Source organism: Patiria miniata, unplaced genomic scaffold (assembly GCF_015706575.1).
Source record: "Patiria miniata isolate m_02_andy unplaced genomic scaffold, ASM1570657v1 HiC_scaffold_9, whole genome shotgun sequence".
In the NCBI taxonomy this organism is placed as follows: Eukaryota; Metazoa; Echinodermata; class Asteroidea; order Valvatida; family Asterinidae; genus Patiria; species Patiria miniata.
The window spans coordinates 787,397-808,921 of NW_024037076.1; the positions used below are offsets into that span (position 1 = coordinate 787,397).

Consider the following 21,525-nt stretch of genomic DNA (forward strand, 5'->3'; position numbering starts at 1 on the left):
GTCAACCTTAAGAATGAATTAAGTGTTTTCACTAATAAATTCCCATCCCAGAGAGACTAATGACTTTTGACCTTTCCCAGAGACCTGTTCTGTGACCTGTCGATTTTTAATTATACAACTCTGTATAGTGTTGATGTTGCCAAAATATTTATTGTAATAAAGGCTGCCCCCATGCAGTATTGCAAAGAGCTGCAAACAATGTCAAAAACGTATTGTGTCCTTTTTTTTCCTGAGTTGCCCTATATGCCTACATGTACATTGTACATGTACATATTTGGCATAAATTTTATTCACCAAGAGTTATAAATCAGCATTACACCACGGCGGGTCCCAGTAACTAGTTTTCGCATTGCGGTGGCCATGAGAACGCCCAAAGACACGCAACAACTCAAGTCCGCGACGTCAGAAAATTTAGTTCACATGAATAGAATCTTAGGTGTAGCGGGTGAACTTTTATAGCGGTGTGTGCAGGAATTTGTTATTCTTAGGGCCGGGAACAACGTGAACAGTGCGTCGACTTGCTCAGAAGGACCGTGTCTACAGAAGGGAAGGGACCTTGTGTTCTGGGCTCCACTCAGCGGGATTCTCACGCTCAAGGATTATTTCGTGACACAGCAGTGGAAATATATATACAAAAAAGTTGATCCTTCAGATGCGAGGTGTGAAGAAGATAAAAAGGTAAAACCTTATAGCTTAATTCAGATTGGTATCTCAAGGGCACTTTAAAATGTTACTTTCTTAACTCAGTTTCTCAATACATTTTGAAAGGCTATAGGCATCAATGCTGAAAGCTCTTGAACACTTTCAAATGGCCGATTTTTCCAGCATGCATGGGCTACATTAAGTGTTTTTGGTGTTATTGATTTAAGAAAAACTCAATTTCTCAATATATTGTAAAAAGCTATAGCAGTCTCGTGTGTCATAAAATATGTAACTGGTACCATTAAAAGTGCTCTGTTTATATTTAGTTATTTGTTTAATGTTCATTTAAAAATGGTTTGTTCGTAAGCAAATTCATGGCAAAGAACCTCTATCTTTTCAAACAGAGTGCGAAAACATTTACCGATCTCTAGATACAAAAATGTGAAATTACATACCAATTAATAAATTTCCGTTTTCACAAAAACAATATCAATCAGTACAAGTGGACCGCAAATTCTACTATACCCGTATTCATAGAAATTGGTCTTTACTGTAGAGTCAAATCCAGGGATTTAATTTGGCAAACTTCGTAATTTACGAGCGACCAAAATATCCCCTTGTAAATATTTTTGTGTTTTGATATCAATGCATATCGAAGCCTACTACGTGACAGCCACGTACCTAACCTAAGGATCACGCTCCCGACACGGCTGACAAGCGAACTTTACTTGAACAAATAAACAAAATGGCGGGTGGTGAAAATTAATTTCCACGCAATATTATTGTCTGTTTTGTTCTAAAGGGAACTCTGATATGAGCATGAATTCATTGTTTCTAAATTGAAGCAACAAAAACACACATAAGATTACTGCGTCGCAAAGAGTATGTATACTCATTATAAGCATTACTTTCGTCGGGGCGGGGGGCACCGTCCCCCCCCCCCCAATTTTCACAGGCCAACGAAAGCGGTTATAAATGTGCCCCCTCGAGATGAAAACAAAACTACCCCTCAAACGCACGCGTATAAAGGCATGATCGCGCTACAAATAAAATTGTCTCCTCTCATAATGCAAAACTTCCCCTTAGTAAAAAAAAAAAAAAGGACCCCCTCGCTTTAACAAGACTGTGCACCTTCTCGAGATGGAAAACTGCTCCTCGAAAGCACAAACACCCTTCTTGCAATAATAAAATTGTGTCCCTCTCGAGATGGAAAATTGGCCATCAAAAATAGTGCACCTCTCGCAATAACTTCTCGAGATGGGAAACTGCCACTCGAAAGCACAATTACTTAGTGGCCCGCTCGCAACATTATAATTGTTCCCCTTCATGACCCCCAAAATGACAGTGCTCTTCACGAGAATAAAATATGGTCACTGACCTGGCCATCAAAAGCAACAGTGCCCCCTCGCGATAAACAAAAATGGTAAAACTAGAAACACAAATGGACAACGTATTCATAATTTGTTCCTCCGATCGTCATTATTGCTTTAGCGAAATGAACGGGACCATTATTCTTTTCCGTCACTTTCACACCGACAGAAGGTGTCCCCTTTTCCAAGCAAGTGCCCCTTTTACGTGGTGCCCCCCCCCCTCTCCACCCCCCAGTTTGAAATGCGTTCTGCCGCCCCTGACTTTCGGTTACACAAATCAAATGTCTCCACGGAGTTCTGCAAAAGTATTTATTATTCTAAGCATTTTTTCACCACACAAATTCATTGTTTTCATTCCTCCCGGCCTTCGCACGGTCCCGACTATTATTTTGATAGAACTATTGTGTGAGAGTGATGCCTGAAGGTCATCCGAATAGAAGGAACTCCGGTCTTTTTTGCTTCATTTTTTTTTTACAACAAAACAGCATGTTTGAGCCTTGATGTCATGCACGGAATAAAATATATAAATTGAATCATACATGTGCGGCAAACTTACGTATTTCGTGTATGCTGTAATGAAGTTGTTTCACAAAATATATTGTCAAGGAAACGCAGGCGACGCAAAGCACTGTGGGTGGGTCACTTGTCAGAAGCAATGTACGCGTACATGTACCATAGAGCTATTTTAAATTTAACATAGCTCTATGACATGTACCTACATTTCGTGCGCACAGGTCATGCACAAACGGAAGTGCTGACCTTGGGTCACGTGCTTCAGAAATTGTATCAAATCAGAGCTTCAAGAAATTATAGCCACAAATACGGCGAAGGGACATGCGAAGAGACGTGCGAAGTACTGCTCAGTGCACGGCCGTTTAATCATAATCACATTTATACTATAAAAAGTTCGAAGTACCGGTAGTATTTTTACCTCAACCATTTCCAGTAGAGAAAATAGTCATTGATTTATGCATTTCGTATTCAAGGTGAACGGCAAGAACGGAGTACTTACACGGTTTGGTGACAAAATGAGGGGAGGTTGCGAAGGGCTTGGGAGACGCGACGGGACGGCCAGGTGGGCTGGGCACCGGGTGAGCTGCGGGCCTTTTCTCGTGGTGATATTGATGGGGATTGTGACACTCCGGACTTTTGGTCTAGCTCAACTTGCGGATGCTGATACGGTAAGATCTACCAAAGAAAGTATGAATTGAAAGTCATATTGTTAAATATGTGAGGAAGATTACAAGAAGTTATCCACGTGTAAGCCTATATTTCTTACTAACGCTCTAATATTCTTTCCGACCGGTATATATTTTTTTATAATTATGCACTCATATTTTGTTTATTTTTCACCTTAAAAAGCAATTAAATTTGATACACAAAATGTCTTAAAAGAGCATGTTCTTCCACTCATCTGAAAAAGACAGAATTACTGTAATTGATCCATGCTCTCAGAAGTTATGCATGTTTTACTAAAAGAACCCATTTTGGATAGCTGCCATAGAATGCAATTGGAAGCTATGGAGCAAAGTGAGAATTACAGATTACACACAAGCATTTAAATAACACAATTTTAATCACAAAATCAAGACTGAAAATATTTAAACTAATTTTTAAACTAATTTTTCCTTCTATTCGGTCACTTCTTTTTGACTCAACCTGTATATTCAGTCGTCGATACTGCGCTCTCAATATTTGGGGTCGTCCATTTTGAAAATAAAGACAAACTTTAATTGCACTTTTGTTCTGTCCTGACTGCGGGTCATTGCTTTTAATAATATTAGTAGTTTAATAAAGTAAGGAAAAACTGTATAGTAATAAAGTCAGAATAAGTTCGCAGTGAGATAAATGGACAATAATATTTGTATGCATTTTGTCAAAAAATGCCGAAATGTTCGGTACATTTATGCATGTAGATATACAGGATGAGTAAAAAAACAAACAAATGGCAGGATCAATTTTTGAAGAAAGTTTTGCCTGTAGTACTTTCAAAATCTAGGATATGAAAGCCCAATAAAGCATTCTTTTAGTACAAGAATCATTCAAATCACTCATTTACTTTTCGAGTTACGGAATTTAGAGCACAAACACCATCTTAAAGTTCTGTCAACGGATCACAAAAAAATAGCGGCGTTCTGTGGTCAATATATATTTTTTTTTGAGAAAAAAAGTATATTAACACAGTATTTCCCTCAGCTTTACCCACTTGAGCCGAGTGCTCAACGCCTATTCGTGGTGTGATACAATGTACTGTCAAAATATTTGCAACGCAAGTGTCAAGCTCGGCCCCGTTAAATAAATTTTGCTGCGTGGAATTTCTGGGGTGCAATATTCTTGGGGTTCCGTGGATCAGTGCACGCGCCCGTGTCACCGGCGCGCCCCTCCGAGGCAGCCGCCGGTCAATCTAGTTTGATCACCCCTAGCACTCCCATCGGAGGTGCGCTGAACTTTTAATTCCTTTCTTTTTCTCATTCATCATTCTGTGGTTTGGTGGATGGAGGTTTAAGGGGCGTGGCAAGAGGGGTGGCCGTGGGTACGGGGCTCATCGGCCACAGACGGCTGATGATCGTGTTAGTTCCGCAGATAGGTGATGGGGCTGTACCTTTGATGCAAGCATGGCATTTTGACATAGATAGAATAGAATATACATACATAATATATAGATTAGAATACCAAGCAATGCAGCCATTTTGAAAATTGCTTGTTATTCTACCAATATTTCTTCAAAGGACAAATCTGCGATGGCCCTATAGCCTAACATCTTTCTTGAGGCATACTGTGACCGTGTGTCAAGTGCCATGCTTGTATCATCAGAGGCGTAATTCCCCAAAATATTTCCCCTAGGCTGCCCCTCTGTGTATGCTCCATTTACGCTATACGGACCTACCATATCTCACGGACAAAGAAGTCTAAATCTTGGAAAGGCATGAGGGCAGACTGTGTCGCCACTCCCAAGCCACACAAATACTCCCAAACCAGGAGGAAATTAAGACAATTGGTGCTTTTTAGAAAGAGCACCAGACGGAAAAAAATCCCCGTCTGATCGGAAGTGAGATCGCCCGCTTCTCCTGTTCAAGGTTCGAGCGTTTTGTTCGCCCCTTCCGGCAGCGGTGATACAGCCTCATTAGTAGTAAAGGCACAAGTGAAATGGTTTAGAAAGGTCACTAGAGTCCACGAAATAAGAAAATGATTATTAAAGCTCTTCGGGTTGAACATTTAATTGATTTTTTTTTATTTTTTTTATTGTCAACAAATTTCAGACGAGTGACCTTCTCAAAGATGTAGACACACTGGAATCAAAACCAGGTAAGAATTTACCGTATGCAAGGGATCGACGACAAAATTTGCGTTATTAAGAATACAAGGTGAAAGACCGAGCTTTTTATTTGTCCGGACTCCTAGGCAACTGGAAACTACCACCATACAATTTGGAATCGCTAAAAACCAAGGGCCCTCAGAAAAAATCGGCGTCTGAGATTCAGAAAAGAAAGTGCCGGAAATTTTGCATATAATTACCATAAAGCCCATACGATTAAAGAGTACAAAGAGGGAAATATGATTATATACGTTTGTCAAAATATTAGGCCTATGCGTAAAAGTGCATTGCATCAAGTTACAAGTTGTCCCAGTAGCACGAACTTTCAGTGCAGACCGATAATCCTACCTTGAAAAAGAGGCGCGCCCTCATAATCTTGCCGCAGGCAGTCATTTACAATAAGCTAGGGGATTTCAAGCTCGATAAACCTAAAGCGGTGAATGAAATACTTCAAAGAATTAGACCTATTCACATTCTGAAAAAAACAGGAATCTTATCCTGACATAGTTCCACAATAGTTCAGAGAAAAACATTCAATAGGCCCACTTACTTTTTTGTTCATACCCGAATTCACATATATACCAATCGGATAATTTCACTCGACCTCTTTGTCGAATAGTTATGAGGACGAACGACTTTCTGGCCCCATTTAATGTGTCCACGACTGCCCCAATGACACGCTTATTTTCTTCCAACTCCCCCAGCGATAATCCTCTTATATTACCTGAGCTTATATTTAAACCACGAGGCCGCCCCCTCGACATCGCTGGAATGCTTCACTCTCTGCTCCCCCGGCCGTCAATCAGACAAGCTTAACTTTATTAAGTTTGTGCAGTTTTCTCCAATCTATTGACGATTTGTTGTAAAAAAAAAAATTAACGAATTGAACAGGTATACATAATTAAAAGAGTACAGTGAATATGATAACGTAATCAATTCATGACATTTTTTAAAGAAAATATTTGATACCCTCATTTTCAAAGATGTCACTTCTGCTGATCCGAGACACACTGCCACAGTTACGAGCGCAACACAACACCCCGAGAATCTGAGCGAGCAACCGTCAGGCTGCTTGGCGGGGCAAGAGGCCGATTCAGCCGGCGGGGCTGGTGACCCAAAGTGCCGGGACCAGTCCAGGAATTCCGCGGCGAGGCTGGACACACATGTAGGTTTTTAGAGTTTGACTGGCTAAAGTTTCGAATATTATATACACCCCTTGCATTTTAAGTCACGTTCTGAGGGTATAGTCCTGAGGGTATAGTTCGGAGAACAAAAACTGCCCTACGAGGGCGCGCCGTTCAAGAAAAAGAACTTCTTTTGAATACATTTTCAATCGATAAAAGGGACATTCTTTGTTTTCTTTCTCAAGGTTGACCTACTTCAAGTCGGATCTACTGAACATGGTAAGCTCTACTTATTACAGTTACGGGTCAATCCTGGCAAAGATTTAGAAATGCGGGTTGTAAAACTGATTAAAAATAAATCTAGCGACGGAAAACTTAAGCTGTTATACTTGGTCATACAATTTCCTGGTAATACGCGCAAAGGTGCTACAATTAATAAGAAAACGTAAAATGTAAAAAGTTTCTCACATTTGTTGATTTGTTTGCATCCAGTTTGTTACCTCAAATAAATATGTACGAAGCAAATGCGTTCGGTGTGTAATGTTGTGCAGACTGAGGACATAAGATATAATATCAAAGCAATAATTACTGCAAAATCAACGCATGTCGCACGATGTTGACAAAAAAACGTTTTCTGATTGTTTTAGCACCGACAGAGAAACGTTGATCAAAATAAATTTTAAAAGACCGTCACGGTTTTCTGACAAGATTGATGGCTTAAAAAATACGTATATTGCGCCTACCAAGATTGTTTGACGGAAATATGTGTTGTAATCAAATAAACAAGCGAGCCTGAAAGGAAAAAAATCTCCTCCCTCCAAAAAAACCTACGAGACTATTGAATGTACATTTGCCACGTCACGAGCAGACATTTCCTCGGGCGATAGCGGAATTGCCGTCATTTACCGTAATTGTGTTATTTTCACGGATATTATGGCGATTTTACGGTTGGGTGTCCCCACACAACACGGGCAGGAAAGCAGGACACAAAGGAAAGAATGCGTGTAAACACCGTACCAAGAATTCAAAAGATAATACAAGCAGCATGTGCGTCATTACATTACTTGTGAACTGGAAGGAAAGGGAAAAAAATCACATAACACTGAACAGTAAAATATCATGCACTTTAAAATTACCACTATTCATAAAAATAATAAAATGTATTTTTATGAATGCTTAATAATATTTATTCGTTTTTTATTATATTGTTAATGAACTTATGCCATAAAAAGTATTTAAATAAATTCAAAAGAAAATTACCAACTGCTAAATTTGTTGAATTGTTACATTCTAAAACCAAACATGTCAATTACATAAGAAATAATTGAACGCCGTCTATGAGCATATTTATTTGAAGAATATGTAATAATAATGGACGATGCTTTGCCGGAAAACTTCCTAAAACTGGTACAAACTGTACCTCGATGCGTTGAAAAGCAAATGGCTATCCAGTTTTTGGTGCATTTATAAGTATAGAAATACGGTGTAACAAAGAAATTGTAACTTGCGAAAGATGAATTTAAAAAAGTTTACATTTAATTCTATGTCCAATAACGTTCACCTTGTCTAGCGTCTCGATTTGCGAAGCGCATTTAGTGAAATAATGACTTTGCTGAAAGAAACGACTTCACTTGTTATACAGGATGTTGCTCCTTTTTCTTGACAGATGCAGACCCATGCTCACTACAGCCATGCGGGGACGGTACTTGCGAGGTGAGAAACAAATCACTAAGAAATTGTAGCAAAGACTGACCCAATCTTGACTATTACATGTACATACAAGCATTGCAGTCATAGCTGGGATGCGTCTTTTATTCCGCAGGGATACGCACAAGAAGATCTCTTGTAGACTCCTTGTTACCGAATTTAAACTTTTGAACGACAATCACTGATGTAATTAATCATAAAATTACAATAAAACGGTACATTAACAATTTTACAACCCTTTTCTTTGAATTCTATTTCTTGGAATAGAGGCTGCAGTCTGGTTTTCGGTGTTTTTGCGCTCCACCTTGGACTGGACCTTTATGCCTGATGGAATTCCTTCCTTCCCCCTGCGAAAGTACACCGTGTACGAATCGGGCCACATGCCTGGAAACACCGACCGGCTATCGGTGTTTATGCCCTGCAGGTTTCACCGGTTCAAGCTGTGAGACCGACATTGTCGACTGTGGTTCTTCACCGTGCGAACACGGCGCTATCTGCATCGATGGATTTGAGTCTGGGGGTTTTACCTGCATTTGTACGATGGGATACCGTGGCACTCGCTGCCAGATCAATGTCGACGATTGCTTGCCGGGACGGTGTCGACACAATGCTACATGTGTCGACCTTGTGGCTGACTACGCCTGCATATGCCCCAAGGGATTCTATGGCAAGTTCTGCGAGTTTGATGTCGACGAATGCATGAGCAATCCTTGTCGAAATGGAGCAGAATGTGTCGAACTCAGCGGGGACTACAGTTGCGAGTGTGGCCCAGAATTCACCGGCAGAAATTGCGAGTCTCGTCTGATCGACACCTGCGCAACAAGCCCGTGTGAGAACGGCGGCACGTGTGTTGATCACAGCCAGGGGACGTTCAGCTGCCACTGTGCGGTAGGGTACGAAGGGGAGAGATGCCAGACCGAAGTAAACGAGTGCCAAACGACAAAGAAGAAACGAAAGTCTGATTCGACAGGATTGTGCAACAATGGTGGGACATGTGAGGATCTAGTGGGTGGGTACAAGTGTCATTGCCTTCCTGGATTCAAAGGCAAACACTGTCATACCAAAATCAACGAATGTGTGAGTTCTCCATGTCAGTACGGTGTGTGTCAAGATCAGCATAATAGCTACAGGTGTGTGTGTCTCCCTGGATTCCAAGGGGTGCACTGTGAGATCAATGTCAATGAATGTGACAGTGACCCCTGTGTGAATAATGCCACATGCATTGACCTCATTGATGGCTTCTACTGCGCATGCCATCGGGACTATCATGGGATGTTCTGTGAACTCCCGACCAACCGCTGCTCTTCAGACCCTTGCCAGAACCAGGGTGTGTGTTACAACATGGAAATGGATTTCACGTGCGAATGCCAGCGGGGTTACACTGGTAAGACCTGTGGGCTCGAGGTGGATGAATGTGTGTCCGATCCTTGTCAGAATGGCGCAACTTGCGTCGACACCATCGGCGGTTATTCCTGTTTCTGCCTTCTTGGCTTTGAAGGACTCCACTGTGAAATACTTGTGGATGATTGTGAGACGGACCCATGCCTGAACCAGGGAACTTGCCTAGATGGCATCGGCACGTTCTACTGTGCGTGCTCACCGGGATACTACGGAGTGATCTGCGAGCATGACATCAACGAATGCTGGTCAGATCCTTGCCAGAACTTCGGTGGATGCTTGGATCTGATTGACGATTACATTTGCAACTGTGCACCGGGTTTCACGGGCAAGCAGTGCCAAATTGACATACAGGAGTGCGTGTCGGCACCGTGCTTACACGGTGGCACTTGCGTGGACTTGGTGGCTACCTACAGGTGCGACTGTCCTGTCGGCTACACCGGGCAAAACTGCGAGGTGAACATGGATGAGTGCGCGGGGCGGCCCTGCTTCAACGCGGCGACCTGCGTGGACGGGATCGGTGAGTTCCGCTGCTACTGTCGAGACGGTTATGAGGGGGAATCCTGCGAGGTTAACGTGGATGAATGCGACTCAAACCCATGCGAGAACGGCGGTGTTTGCTACGACCAGGTAGATGGGTTTTACTGCCAGTGCCCGGCTGGGTTTGTCGGTCAACGATGTCAGAGCGACACGGACGAGTGTGCTGGTAACCCCTGTTTGCACGAGTCGACATGTCTGGACATGGTGCATGATTTCATTTGTCTGTGCGCAGCTGGTTTTACCGGTACCTACTGCGAGGAGAATATTGATGACTGTGAAGATGGACCCTGTGTGCACGGTACTTGTATAGATGGAGTCGATGGATACCTGTGCTCCTGCCAAGACGGTAAGTATCAAAGACCCAAGATGAAAATGTTTGGTGCTGAAAAGAATGAGTGGAGGAAGGAACAAAAAGTGATATTCGAATGCTTGCAAACACTAACAAAAATTAAAAAACTACTTTTGAAACAATGCAACCATCAACAATTTATTATTCCGAAATACTAAAGCCAGGCTGAGTGGGAACATTCAAGTTGTTTCACTAACCGAAATCAAGAATTGTGGATTTTTAAAGTTTTAGAAAACTCAGAACTCATGTAGAACTCATGTTTTTTGTCACCCAGGGTTCACCGGACAGAACTGTGATGAGCAGATTGACGAGTGCGCCAGCTTTCCCTGCCAACAAAATGGCTCCTGCGTCAATCAGAGGAACAGCTTTGTGTGTCGATGTTTGCCAGGCACTGAGGGAAGACTTTGCGAACTCACCACTGACAACTGCCTCTCTGCTCCCTGTTTGCACAACGGGACGTGCTGGACGGACGACTCGGCATTTAGCTGCGACTGCGCCGACGGCTACGGCGGAGAGAGATGCGAGATCAATCTGGACGAGTGTTCCAGCTCGCCATGCCAAAATAACGGTCGGTGTGTCGACAGAACGGGCTGGTACCAGTGCGTCTGCGCACCCGGCTATCTAGGGATCAACTGTGAGGTCGACAACGATGACTGTGCGCCGAATCCCTGCGCGCATCGCAATGCTACGTGCGTCGATTTGCCGAATGGGTTTGAGTGTCTTTGCCCGCCTGGTTTTGAAGGAAAAAAGTGCGAAGTAGAAATTGATGAATGCAAGTCGACACCATGTGCTGGAAACGCTACATGTTTAAAAGGAGACGATGGTTTCACTTGTTTATGTCCTCCAGGAGTCACAGGATTTCTGTGTGATGTGCAGCTGTATGAATGCAGCAGCAACCCGTGTCGAAACGGTGCTTATTGTGTCGATCAGATGAACGCATTCGAGTGTCGATGCCGTAGAGGATTTACAGGTTCACAGTGCGAGATGGAGATATCAGAATGCGAGAGCAGCCCGTGCTTGAACAATGGGTCGTGTGTCGATCTGATCGACGGCTTCAAGTGTGAGTGTCTTGGAGGATACATCGGAGTCCACTGCCAGGCAGAGATTGATGAGTGTCAGTCCAATCCTTGTATGCATGGCGGGGAATGCGTAGATGAAGTGGACGGATTTACTTGCGATTGCTTGCCAGGGTACGATGGCGTTTTATGCCAGGAGAACATTGACGAGTGCAGAAGTTCACCGTGCATAGATGAGGTAGACTCACAGCACGCCAGTGTGTGCGTAGACATGGTGGATGGTTTCAGGTGCATCTGCCCGCAATCTAGGACAGGAGAAAGGTGTGAGACCTCAGTCAACGTCTGCTGGAGTAACCCGTGTAAAAACAACGCAACGTGTCTTTTGGTAGACGGGGGATTGGAATGTGAATGCCCAACCGGAGTAGCAGGACTTCTATGCGATGTGATACTGCCTGCTTGTAGTAGCAGTCCTTGTCAAAATGGCGGCAGCTGTTCCAGCCACCCAAGTGGTGGGTTCTTGTGTTTGTGCAGGCCAGGGTACACCGGGGATCGATGCGAGAATCAGACGAATGAATGTGCCAGCGATCCTTGTCGAAACAACGCAACTTGTCTGGACTTGGAGGATGGTTACCGTTGCGAATGCGTGGAAGGGTTAGCTGGGTTGGATTGTGGGATGGACGTGGACGAGTGCCGGTCAGAACCGTGTATGCATGGCGGGCAATGCCTGGATCTGATCGGGGGTTTCTTCTGTGAGTGTCCGCTGGGCTTTGACGGCGTGCTCTGCCAACATGACATGGATGAGTGTGCCAGCTCGCCGTGTGTCGGTGAGGGCAACGAAATCCAGGGATACGGAAGCGTGTGCATAGATGTGGTAGGTGGATACCGATGTATTTGCCCGCCCAGTCAAACAGGGGAGCATTGTGAGGTGTGGATTGATTCCTGTTGGAGTGACCCGTGCCAGAACCAAGGCACCTGCCACTCATTAGAGGGGAAATTTGCATGTGTCTGCCCATCGGGCTTTACAGGTGAGACATGCTCCGTCAACATAGATGACTGTGCCAGTGGACCATGTGTTTATGGCCAGTGTATCGATGGCGTGGACTCGTACCGCTGCAAGTGTCTGTATGGTTTTCAGGGAGAGCACTGTGAGAAGAACATCAACGATTGTCAACCGGACCCGTGTTTTAACAAGGCAACCTGTGTGGATATGATCAGTGGCTTCGCCTGCCTTTGCAAGCCTGGGTTCTCAGGCAAAGGGTGCAAGGACGTCAAGTATCCATGCGCGGACGACCCGTGTCTCCATGGAGGGACGTGTGTAGACAGCACTGGAATGGGAGACGAGTACTGGTGTACGTGTCCCGATGGTTGGGCGGGACGATACTGCGAGGTGCGGGTTGGTGCTTGCCTCTCGCAACCTTGCCGTAACTGTGGTCGCTGTGTCCCATCCAACGAGCCGAACGGTGACGGGTTCGTCTGTCAGTGCGAGGAGGGTTTCACTGGGGAAGTCTGCGAGACTATGATCGACTTCTGTGCTGGAAATCCTTGCACAGAGGCTGGGACGTGTTTACGGGAGGCTAGAGGATTCAAGTGCGTCTGCATGCACGGTGAGTAACTACTCATTGGGCAACCCTAACCCCATCCCTACCTGAAAAAAAATACAATATCACTTCACTACACTGAGGGCAGGTTAAAAGGTGTCGATCGGCTTAGGGCTGCGGCTCATGCAAATGCATGGTCCAGTGGTTACGTTGTTTGACTCATGTACGATGGTGCGTGGGTTCGAACCCTGCCAGGAACATGCTGTTTGTGCCCTTGGGCAAGACACTTAACTACAATTGCCTCTCTCCACCCAGGAAAATGAATGGTATACCTGTGAGAAAGAAGACCGAATGTGCGCTGATATTGGCTGCCGCGTGGTCTCTTGGCCTGATGAATGGGGAATAAGCTATATTTATTTGGACTTTTTTGTACATCGTAAGGCTATGACCCCTTGAACAGAGCAACCATGAAATTTCTTTGTTCTTTACATTAAATGACTATGAAAGTACAAAATTGTCACGCATACGTATCTCACAGGAACAAACACATGATCAGTGAGGATAAGAAATGGTTGAACAGAGCATTACTACAAATAACCCAGAAAGTGGCGATCTATTTTATCAGAATTCCATGAATATACATTTTGCCATGATGTCATCTGGACTATTTACTTATGATGTGTCCAATGCCCCTTTCCCATCTATCAGGGTACGTTGGTCAACGCTGTGAGATCCATCAGCAGCCACTGAGATGAGAGAGGGGACTTCAAGAAGTAACTACAGCCTCACCATCCAGTATGCATCAAGCATTTCGGCGCCAAGATTGCTCAAAGAACATTGGGATCTTATAAACTCTACAAAAGATGCTCACACTGGGACGATTCTACTCGAAACAGTAGTATACAAATGGTGTATATAGGACAAGAGGATCCTGTTTTTAGACTGAGTTTTGCTCAGGTCGCAACAAATTTATGTGCGAAACGTTCTGTGCGAGAAACTCTGGATCGATGGCATTAGTATAACTTTTTATGCCACCTTGCGAACACAAATTTCACCTGAACAGATGACCAGAGTTTTATTATTTTTTTTTTTTAAATCGATGTTAAAACATGTAAAAGGCATTATGTTTGGCATGAAACAAACGATTGTCAGTTATACTAATTATAAATGGGATTATTGGTGGGAAAATTTCGCTCAACTTTCGTGGGGTTATCATAAAAGTTAAAATATATATATCTTTATTTCCTCCGGATAAATAATCCAAAAGTTGAACAACAATGACATGGACGAATCCCTTTAATACAGATGATGTGAATATATTTTTGAAAATGTACATATGAATAAACAGTTTCACAGAAAGGTTGTAACTGTCCTGTATATTAATATTTTTGGTTATGAACATGCTTAGTACTGAAAGATAATTGTCCCAATTAAACGCAAAGGTCGAAGATCGCGACCCTTGGACTCGATATCAGGTGGTTTTCCACTGCAGATAAATGGCGCGGTTACGTTGGGAATACCCTTTGCATTGTTATGTACAATTCTATTGACACAGTATGAGTACATATTTACATGCAGACAATTTTCCTCGCATCACCAGAGTACGTCACATTATTGCTAAATATCATGTGATGGAAACAAACTATGAAATGGCTGAACTACTAAAGTCACGTGTCGGTGTGTTGCTAGCATTGAGCAACTGGACGTTATGGACATTTAGATCCAAAAAGGCATCTGAGCACGAAACATTTCCTAGTAGGGACACTAACTTCTAGCAATAGCCACACTGTATCAGCTTTCATAGCAGTTACGTCAGTTTTCACCAATATCAACTTTACATATAGTGCAGGACGTGCCCCGTTGAACAACAGCATTATGGGAATAAATATTGTTCTGGGCTCTTTGGATTTCCCGCACTAAGCAGGCCCAATACCACCAAAAAGTACAAGGAATTGCATTCTTCTATCCAGCGCTTAAATGAAACCAAAGCCGAGATGTCATGTGCTATATGTATGGAGCAACTACAGCAGAGCCAGCAGCCCAAGGTGCTGAGTTGTGGTCACTCTTTCTGTTTGGCGTGCATCGAGCACTGGTTCGATTCCAAGCAGCGGCGTGCCCCTAAGGACGGATCTAGACGTCGTGCGGTGCGATGCCCGGTCTGCTTACAGTATACCCCACTGCCGACAGAAGGTTTGACATCGCTGCCTACCAACTTCGCATTATTGGAGGCACGAGAGGAGAACTCGATCAAACTATGTGACGATGATGATGGTGATAGATCATCTCGGATGTGTTTACTTCATGTTGGTAAAATACTGGAGTTCCAGTGCAAGACCTGCGCTGGGCAGCTGGTTTGCCGGCAGTGTGTTGGATCCCAGCACCGGCCGGCTGCCGGTCATCGCATTGGTAGCCTCGCGTCGCTGGTCCGTAGGCAGTCTACCGAGAGGGCCGAGCTAGAACAGATGGTGATGGAACTCCAAATGAGAACCATTGAATTAACCGAAAGTAATGCAGTCCTTCAGTTAGATCTACTTGACCGTGAAAGCAATTCGAAAACAAACTTTATAACGACTACTGAGAAAGATATTAATTCTGAAAAATCCGGTACCGGCGAAACATCCAAATCAGAAACAGGATGCAGTTCAGACGACACAGTAATTCTGGGGACAGAGACATACCAGACGCAGCCAAGACCAAGATTAAGGTCGGGGAACCTTCCAGAGGGGAAGAGGAGGCCACCACCCGTCCCACCTAACTTGAAAACCAAGTCTCTTCCATCTGCAGGATTGGAGAGAAAGTATGGAGTTCCACCACCACCTCCGTCATCCCACACCAGAGACAACCGCCAGTCCAACACCTTGCCAATTAGATCTCCTCCGCCACCACCCCCTTCGTCAGCAAATCAACGGTCTGCTGGACAAGGGTTACCAACATCCACTCAAGTCGGGGACGGGCATCAGCCGAGAAGGTATCCTTCCAGAAACAACCGCCAGCCCCACACTTTGCCGCCACCACCACCAACCGCTCCGTCAGAAAGTCACCGGTCTGCTGGACCAGAGTCACCAACATCATCATCTGCTGTCGGGGACCAGCAAACTGTTTGTGACCGACTAGCTCCCAGCGTGCTTCCAAGAAGGCATCAACCTGCCGGCGTCACACGCGTCGACTCCCGATCCCTCAGACCACACCTGCATGCAAGGGTCCCCTCGTCTACCTCTGCTCAATCAGACAATTCCATGACCGAGTCACCATCACACTTGGAAACAAGCCAACAGTCTTATCCTCGACGATCGAGAGGCATGGCTCCACCTCCTCCTCCACCGCGTCCGAAGACGAGGCCCCCATCACACCCAGCCGGTCGGTCCACTTGAGCTCCGTCAGCGACAACCGGCGGATGTGGTGTGACATTTGGACACTATGAAATAAGGACTACATGTAATGGGTTGTATTGCGCCGGCATGCCTATTAAGTGGACAGAATTAGCAGTGGCAGGTCACATGTGAGGGTCAGAATCTACAGGGTGAGTAACAAAAAGCGGAATCCAAACTACTAAAAAATATATTTCATAATTATTCAAAAAAATATGTAGCACCAAAAATAATAATTACTGGAAAGCCAATTTCATAAACTACTTTTAGATAAAAAAGTTACTGAAATTACCCCGTCCGTTCAAAAATCACCATTTAAACGCAATGACCATAAAACCTCTTTTGTCCAAAAATGAGATTTCAAGAATTGTCGTCACAATTGACTTCAAACATCACCAGCGATAAAACATCAGTTTAAAAGTAAAAGATATTCTACAAAGTCCTTTTGAAGGCCGTCTTTTAAAAAAAGAGTTGATTTTAGTATAAATCATATTGTTTGACCAGACAGTTGTTGAAAAAAGAATTCTGTGTCATTTTCTTTGTTGTTCCAAATAGTCAGAACACACAATAAATTGTTTGGTTTTTTTGTTGAACGAAACAGGTTTTAGGTTCTTTGCGTTTAAATGTTGATATTCTTTGAACGGATTGAGCAATTTCAGAATCTAAAACTAGTTTATGAAATTGGCTTCCCAGTCATCATTATTTTTGGTGCTAAAATATGAATTATATTTAAGGAGGTTTGGGTTTCGCTTTTTTGACTCACCCTGTTTACATGGTAAAAAGAGACCAATCTTTCTAAGAGGCCAAATTTCATACGAACATCGGCCTTGGCTAGTCTAGGGTCAAACGTTGATTTGATTTTATATTTTGTTCCCCAAATGCAGAAAAACAATAATAAACAATAATGAAAAAGCTATATTGTTCTTACAATGCCTATAAGGCCTTTATTACATTTTTGAAAGTATTTCCCATTAGTAGCAGTCTGTAAATTTACAATATCAATTTTGAAACTGACAGTTATGCAATAGCGGTGTTTTTTTTCTCCCAATTATTATTTTTGCATCACCATTACAAACACAGCCTTACCAACTTCAATGTATTCACAGTAAACTGTACAATATTACAATCGATTCATCTCTCAGAACCATGCTCAGTTTTCGTTTTCTGATAAATACATTGATCTAAAAAAAAATACGCTTGTATAAAGCTGCAATTTTTATTGAAGAATAGACACGAAAATAAGTAAGCAAACACTCGGCCATATTCCCACAGATTTTGTACAACTTCAAATTACTCCAATTTCACAGAACTTCACACAAAAAGGGAGTTTTATGGCAAGAGTTGACTTCACGTCTCTATGGATACAGCTATATGTGTTTTCATCGTCTCCAAGAATACCAACATTTCATATGGGAAATGTTGAGCATTTTATTCACAAACTTACAGGAATTAAATATTCTCTGAAAACTGTCGTAATTAGTTAAGTTTGCTAGGCTAGAGACTAAAACTGATTAAATGTGAATGCAGCATGGTTTTATGGTTGAAGTCAGACTCAACAGAAATGAAATGGCCGTGAAGGAACCTAGGCGTGACACTTTCCTTGAAGAAATACACAAATTCTTCCAGATGACACAGTGTCAAACACATGTCCATTCCATGTAAATGGAGAAAAAAAAACATCGTGGAGGACCGAGACCAGGACATATCTCAAATTTGTCATTCCATTTCTTGATGTACACTCATCAGTAAAATTGTCAGCACATTAGAAAGCTTGTAAGTATAACCATAAGGTTTTTTTTTTAAACTATCTCAGTCTAGCCATCGCAATAATGAACAATGTATGTATTACACTACTTCCAATGATGAATTATCAGTTGCACTTGAATAAACATGTACATGAAATAGCAGTCGCTTATAAAATACTGCTGTCTGTCAACAGTGTTGTGGCGCAGTGAATTAGTTGCATCATCCATAGAGCTAGCACACTAGTCTTATCCGTGACCCTAGAAGTCGCTCGACAGCCAGTGTATGTACATGTACATGTACTGAACATGTACTGGACCAAAGTCCGTATAATGAACCAACCAACGGCTGTTTGATGACATGCGGTAATACTTTTTTTCCCCCGAAAGCCAGTGTGGACGGTAATTCTGTCCCCTGGTAAAAGTGTCCGGGGGGACAGAATTTATACCTAGGTAAAAGTGTCCCCCCTGTCCCGTTAATTCTGTCCCCCTCCAGGTAATTCTGTCCCCTCCAGTTAATTCTGTCCCCCCTGGTTTTGCACGCATAAGTTGTTATATTGATGTTATTATAATGAATTCAGCGCACAGGGTATACATTTTTAGATTTTTCCACCCTTCATCAATGATTATCAAAATGAATTTAACGTTTAGATGTTAATCATAGAGCTGTATAATAAAGTTTATTATACAGCTCTATGATGTTAATCAACCGATCTATGTTTCTGCAAGAAAGCAGAAAAGGCACGCGTAGTAATACTCAACCTATCGCTAGCGCACGCCCTCCGTAGGTGCGGTACACTCGCGCGCCCTCCCACCATGCAAATCGCTCGCTCCCGAAGTCGTCATCAAAACGTCGGAGTTGTGCTTTGACGTGACATAAGCACCATTCCCGAATTTAGCAAGGCGCCGCGCAAAAACAGTTAATAACTTTACTAATATACAGTCTGGGTGGTAGACTTGTGACGAGTGCACGGGGACACATTTACCAGGGGGGACACATTTAACGTCGTGCAGGGGGACAGATTTACCTAGAGGGGGACAGGTTTACCTAGGTAAAAGTGTCCCCCCGGACAGATTTACCGGGTCACGACCCGGTAAATCTGTCCGGGGGGACACATTTACCAGGGGGGACAGAATTACCTGCCACACCGGCATTTATACATCGCTCGAATGCAACATTTTAGAGAAGGCGAATTTCACCGACGCGAAATCAAGGTGTACCTTTGGTGAAAAAGAGTTGTTTTTGAAATTTTGTAGACTTTGAACCAAATGTTTTTTCGTAACACTTTAAACAGACACGACATTGTGTAGTACGTACCTCTCACGTAGCATGCGCGTAGGTCCTATACATTTTGACATGTGTACGTATCGTTTCACGTTGCAAGCGTAGGCCCGACATTTATTGCCCAAACTCAAGAAGTTGTGACAAAAATGCCTCAAAAAGCACCGTTAGAATTCTCTTAAATGTTATTTTTCAGCGTCAGACAAGGTGTCCTGACCTTGTACAGTATGAACTCCATTTCACGGCAAAGATTTAGGTTATAATCGAGATAATAAATTGAGGATACACACGTGATGACTGAACACACTGTCATGAACGCGCGATAAATCGACTTGAGAATCCAAGATGGCCGCTATTCACTTCATGTTTGTAACAACCACGGTGATTGGCTGAAAATTTTTTACCGTTTTATAGAAAAGACAAACTTTTGAAGCGCAGTTTATTATATTAAACAATCTTTAAAAATTATTAGCTATCTTCTTTTGATGAAATTTGGTTTATCTTAATGGGATATTTAACAATGGACAAATTGTTCGTCTATGTATATTCATAGCATGACATCAATGCATTGTCGTCATTGGAGTTATGGTTTGCTCACATTCATTCAGTGCCTTTAAAATGTGAATTAAAGGCAAATTTAAGTTAATAAATTAACATTCTGAAACAGTGGAAAGTTGGAGAATGTTGATACTTAAATTACATATAAACAATGCCCAAACTGCAGCTTACAGATGAAAACAAATGGAGGTTTTCAACATGTTCTCCATGGATGAGATTACATGTCGGATGTACTTGGAATTTCTGTGACTAAGCACTTGGAAATAAGGTAAGCAACAATTCTAAGACATGAAGTTTTTTTTAAATGACAATAAAAGTACAAAATGGTCACGCATACGTATCTCACAGGAACAAACACATGATTAGTGAGGATAAGAAATGGTTGAACAGCTAGAACATTACTACAAATAGCCCAGAAAGTGATGGCGATCTATTTTATCAGAATTCTACTGAATATTCATTTTGCTATGATGTCATCTGGACTATTGAATGATGTGTCCAATGGCCCTTTCCCACCTATCAGGGTACGTTGGTCAACGATGTGAGATCCATCAGCAGCCTCTGAGATGAGAGAGTTCACTTCAAGAAGTAACTATATAGACTCACCATCAAGCTAATAAATTATTAGTGGGCATCACTGAGCATTTCGGCGCCAAGCTTGCTCAACATTGGGCTCTTATAAACTCTACAAAAGATGCTCACACTGGGACGATTCTACTCGATACAGTTATACAAATGGTGTATATAGGACAAGAGGATCTTGTTTTCAGACTGAGTTTTGCTCAGGTCGCAACAAATTTATGTGCGAAACGTTACGTGCTCCGAGAAACTCTGGATCGATGGCAAGTGTATATATATAACTTTTTATGCCACCTTGCGAACACAAATTTCGCCTGAACAGATGATCAGAGTTTTATTTTTAAAAAATCGATGTTAAAACATGTAAAAGGATAGTATGTTTGGCATTAAACAAATATTTGTCAATTATACTAATATAAACGGGATTGGTGGAAAATTGTGCTCAACTTTCGTGGGGTTATTATAAAAGTAAAAATATATATATATTTATTTTATCCGGATAAATAACTCAAAAGTTGAACAACAATGACTTGGACGAATCCCTTACAGATGATGTGAATATATTTTTGAAAATGTTCATATGAATGAACAGTAGACAGAAAGGTTGTAACTGTCCTGTATATTAATATTTTTAATTATGAATAGGCTAAGTACTGAAAGAAATTGGCCCAAAACGCAACAGTTGAAGATCGCGACCCTTGGACTCGATATCAGGTGGTTTTCCACTGCAGACAAATGGCGCGGTTACGTTGGGAATACCCTTTGCATTATTATGTACACTTGACACACTATGAGTGCATATTTACAGACAATTTTCCTCGCATCACCAAAGTACGTCACATATTGCTAAACATCATGTGATGGAACTGACAAAATGGCTATACTAAAGTCGCGTGTCGGTGTGTTGCTAGCATTAAGCAACTGGACGTTATGGACATTTAGATCCAAAAAGGTATCTGAGCACGAAACATTTTCTAGTTGAGACACTAACTTCTA

General features: G+C 42.6%; 2 protein-coding genes across 3 annotated transcripts; both read left to right on the forward strand.

The window, feature by feature from the left end:
• The first annotated feature begins 473 nt into the window (after nucleotides 1-473).
• LOC119721075 (fibropellin-1-like) lies at nucleotides 474-14,276 on the forward strand. 2 transcript variants are annotated; one of them, XM_038190963.1, is made up of 9 exons: nucleotides 474-678; nucleotides 2,999-3,193; nucleotides 5,273-5,318; nucleotides 6,312-6,493; nucleotides 6,698-6,731; nucleotides 8,119-8,165; nucleotides 8,427-10,443; nucleotides 10,721-13,066; nucleotides 13,709-14,276. In XM_038190963.1, the coding sequence occupies exons 2-9, from the start codon at nucleotides 3,041-3,043 to the stop codon at nucleotides 13,753-13,755; spliced, it is 4,872 nt and encodes a 1,623-aa protein (XP_038046891.1). In that variant the 5' UTR covers nucleotides 474-678; nucleotides 2,999-3,040; the 3' UTR covers nucleotides 13,756-14,276. The 2 variants fall into 2 exon arrangements, with proteins under 2 accessions (XP_038046891.1, XP_038046889.1); XM_038190961.1 differs by lacking the exon at nucleotides 474-678 and having other exon boundaries at nucleotides 2,849-3,193.
• A 595-nt stretch (nucleotides 14,277-14,871) lies between these two features.
• LOC119720286 (formin-like protein 20) lies at nucleotides 14,872-16,371 on the forward strand. Its single transcript, XM_038189927.1, has one exon. The coding sequence runs from the start codon at nucleotides 14,995-14,997 to the stop codon at nucleotides 16,369-16,371; it is 1,377 nt and encodes a 458-aa protein (XP_038045855.1). The 5' UTR covers nucleotides 14,872-14,994.
• Nucleotides 16,372-21,525: the final 5,154 nt, after the last annotated feature.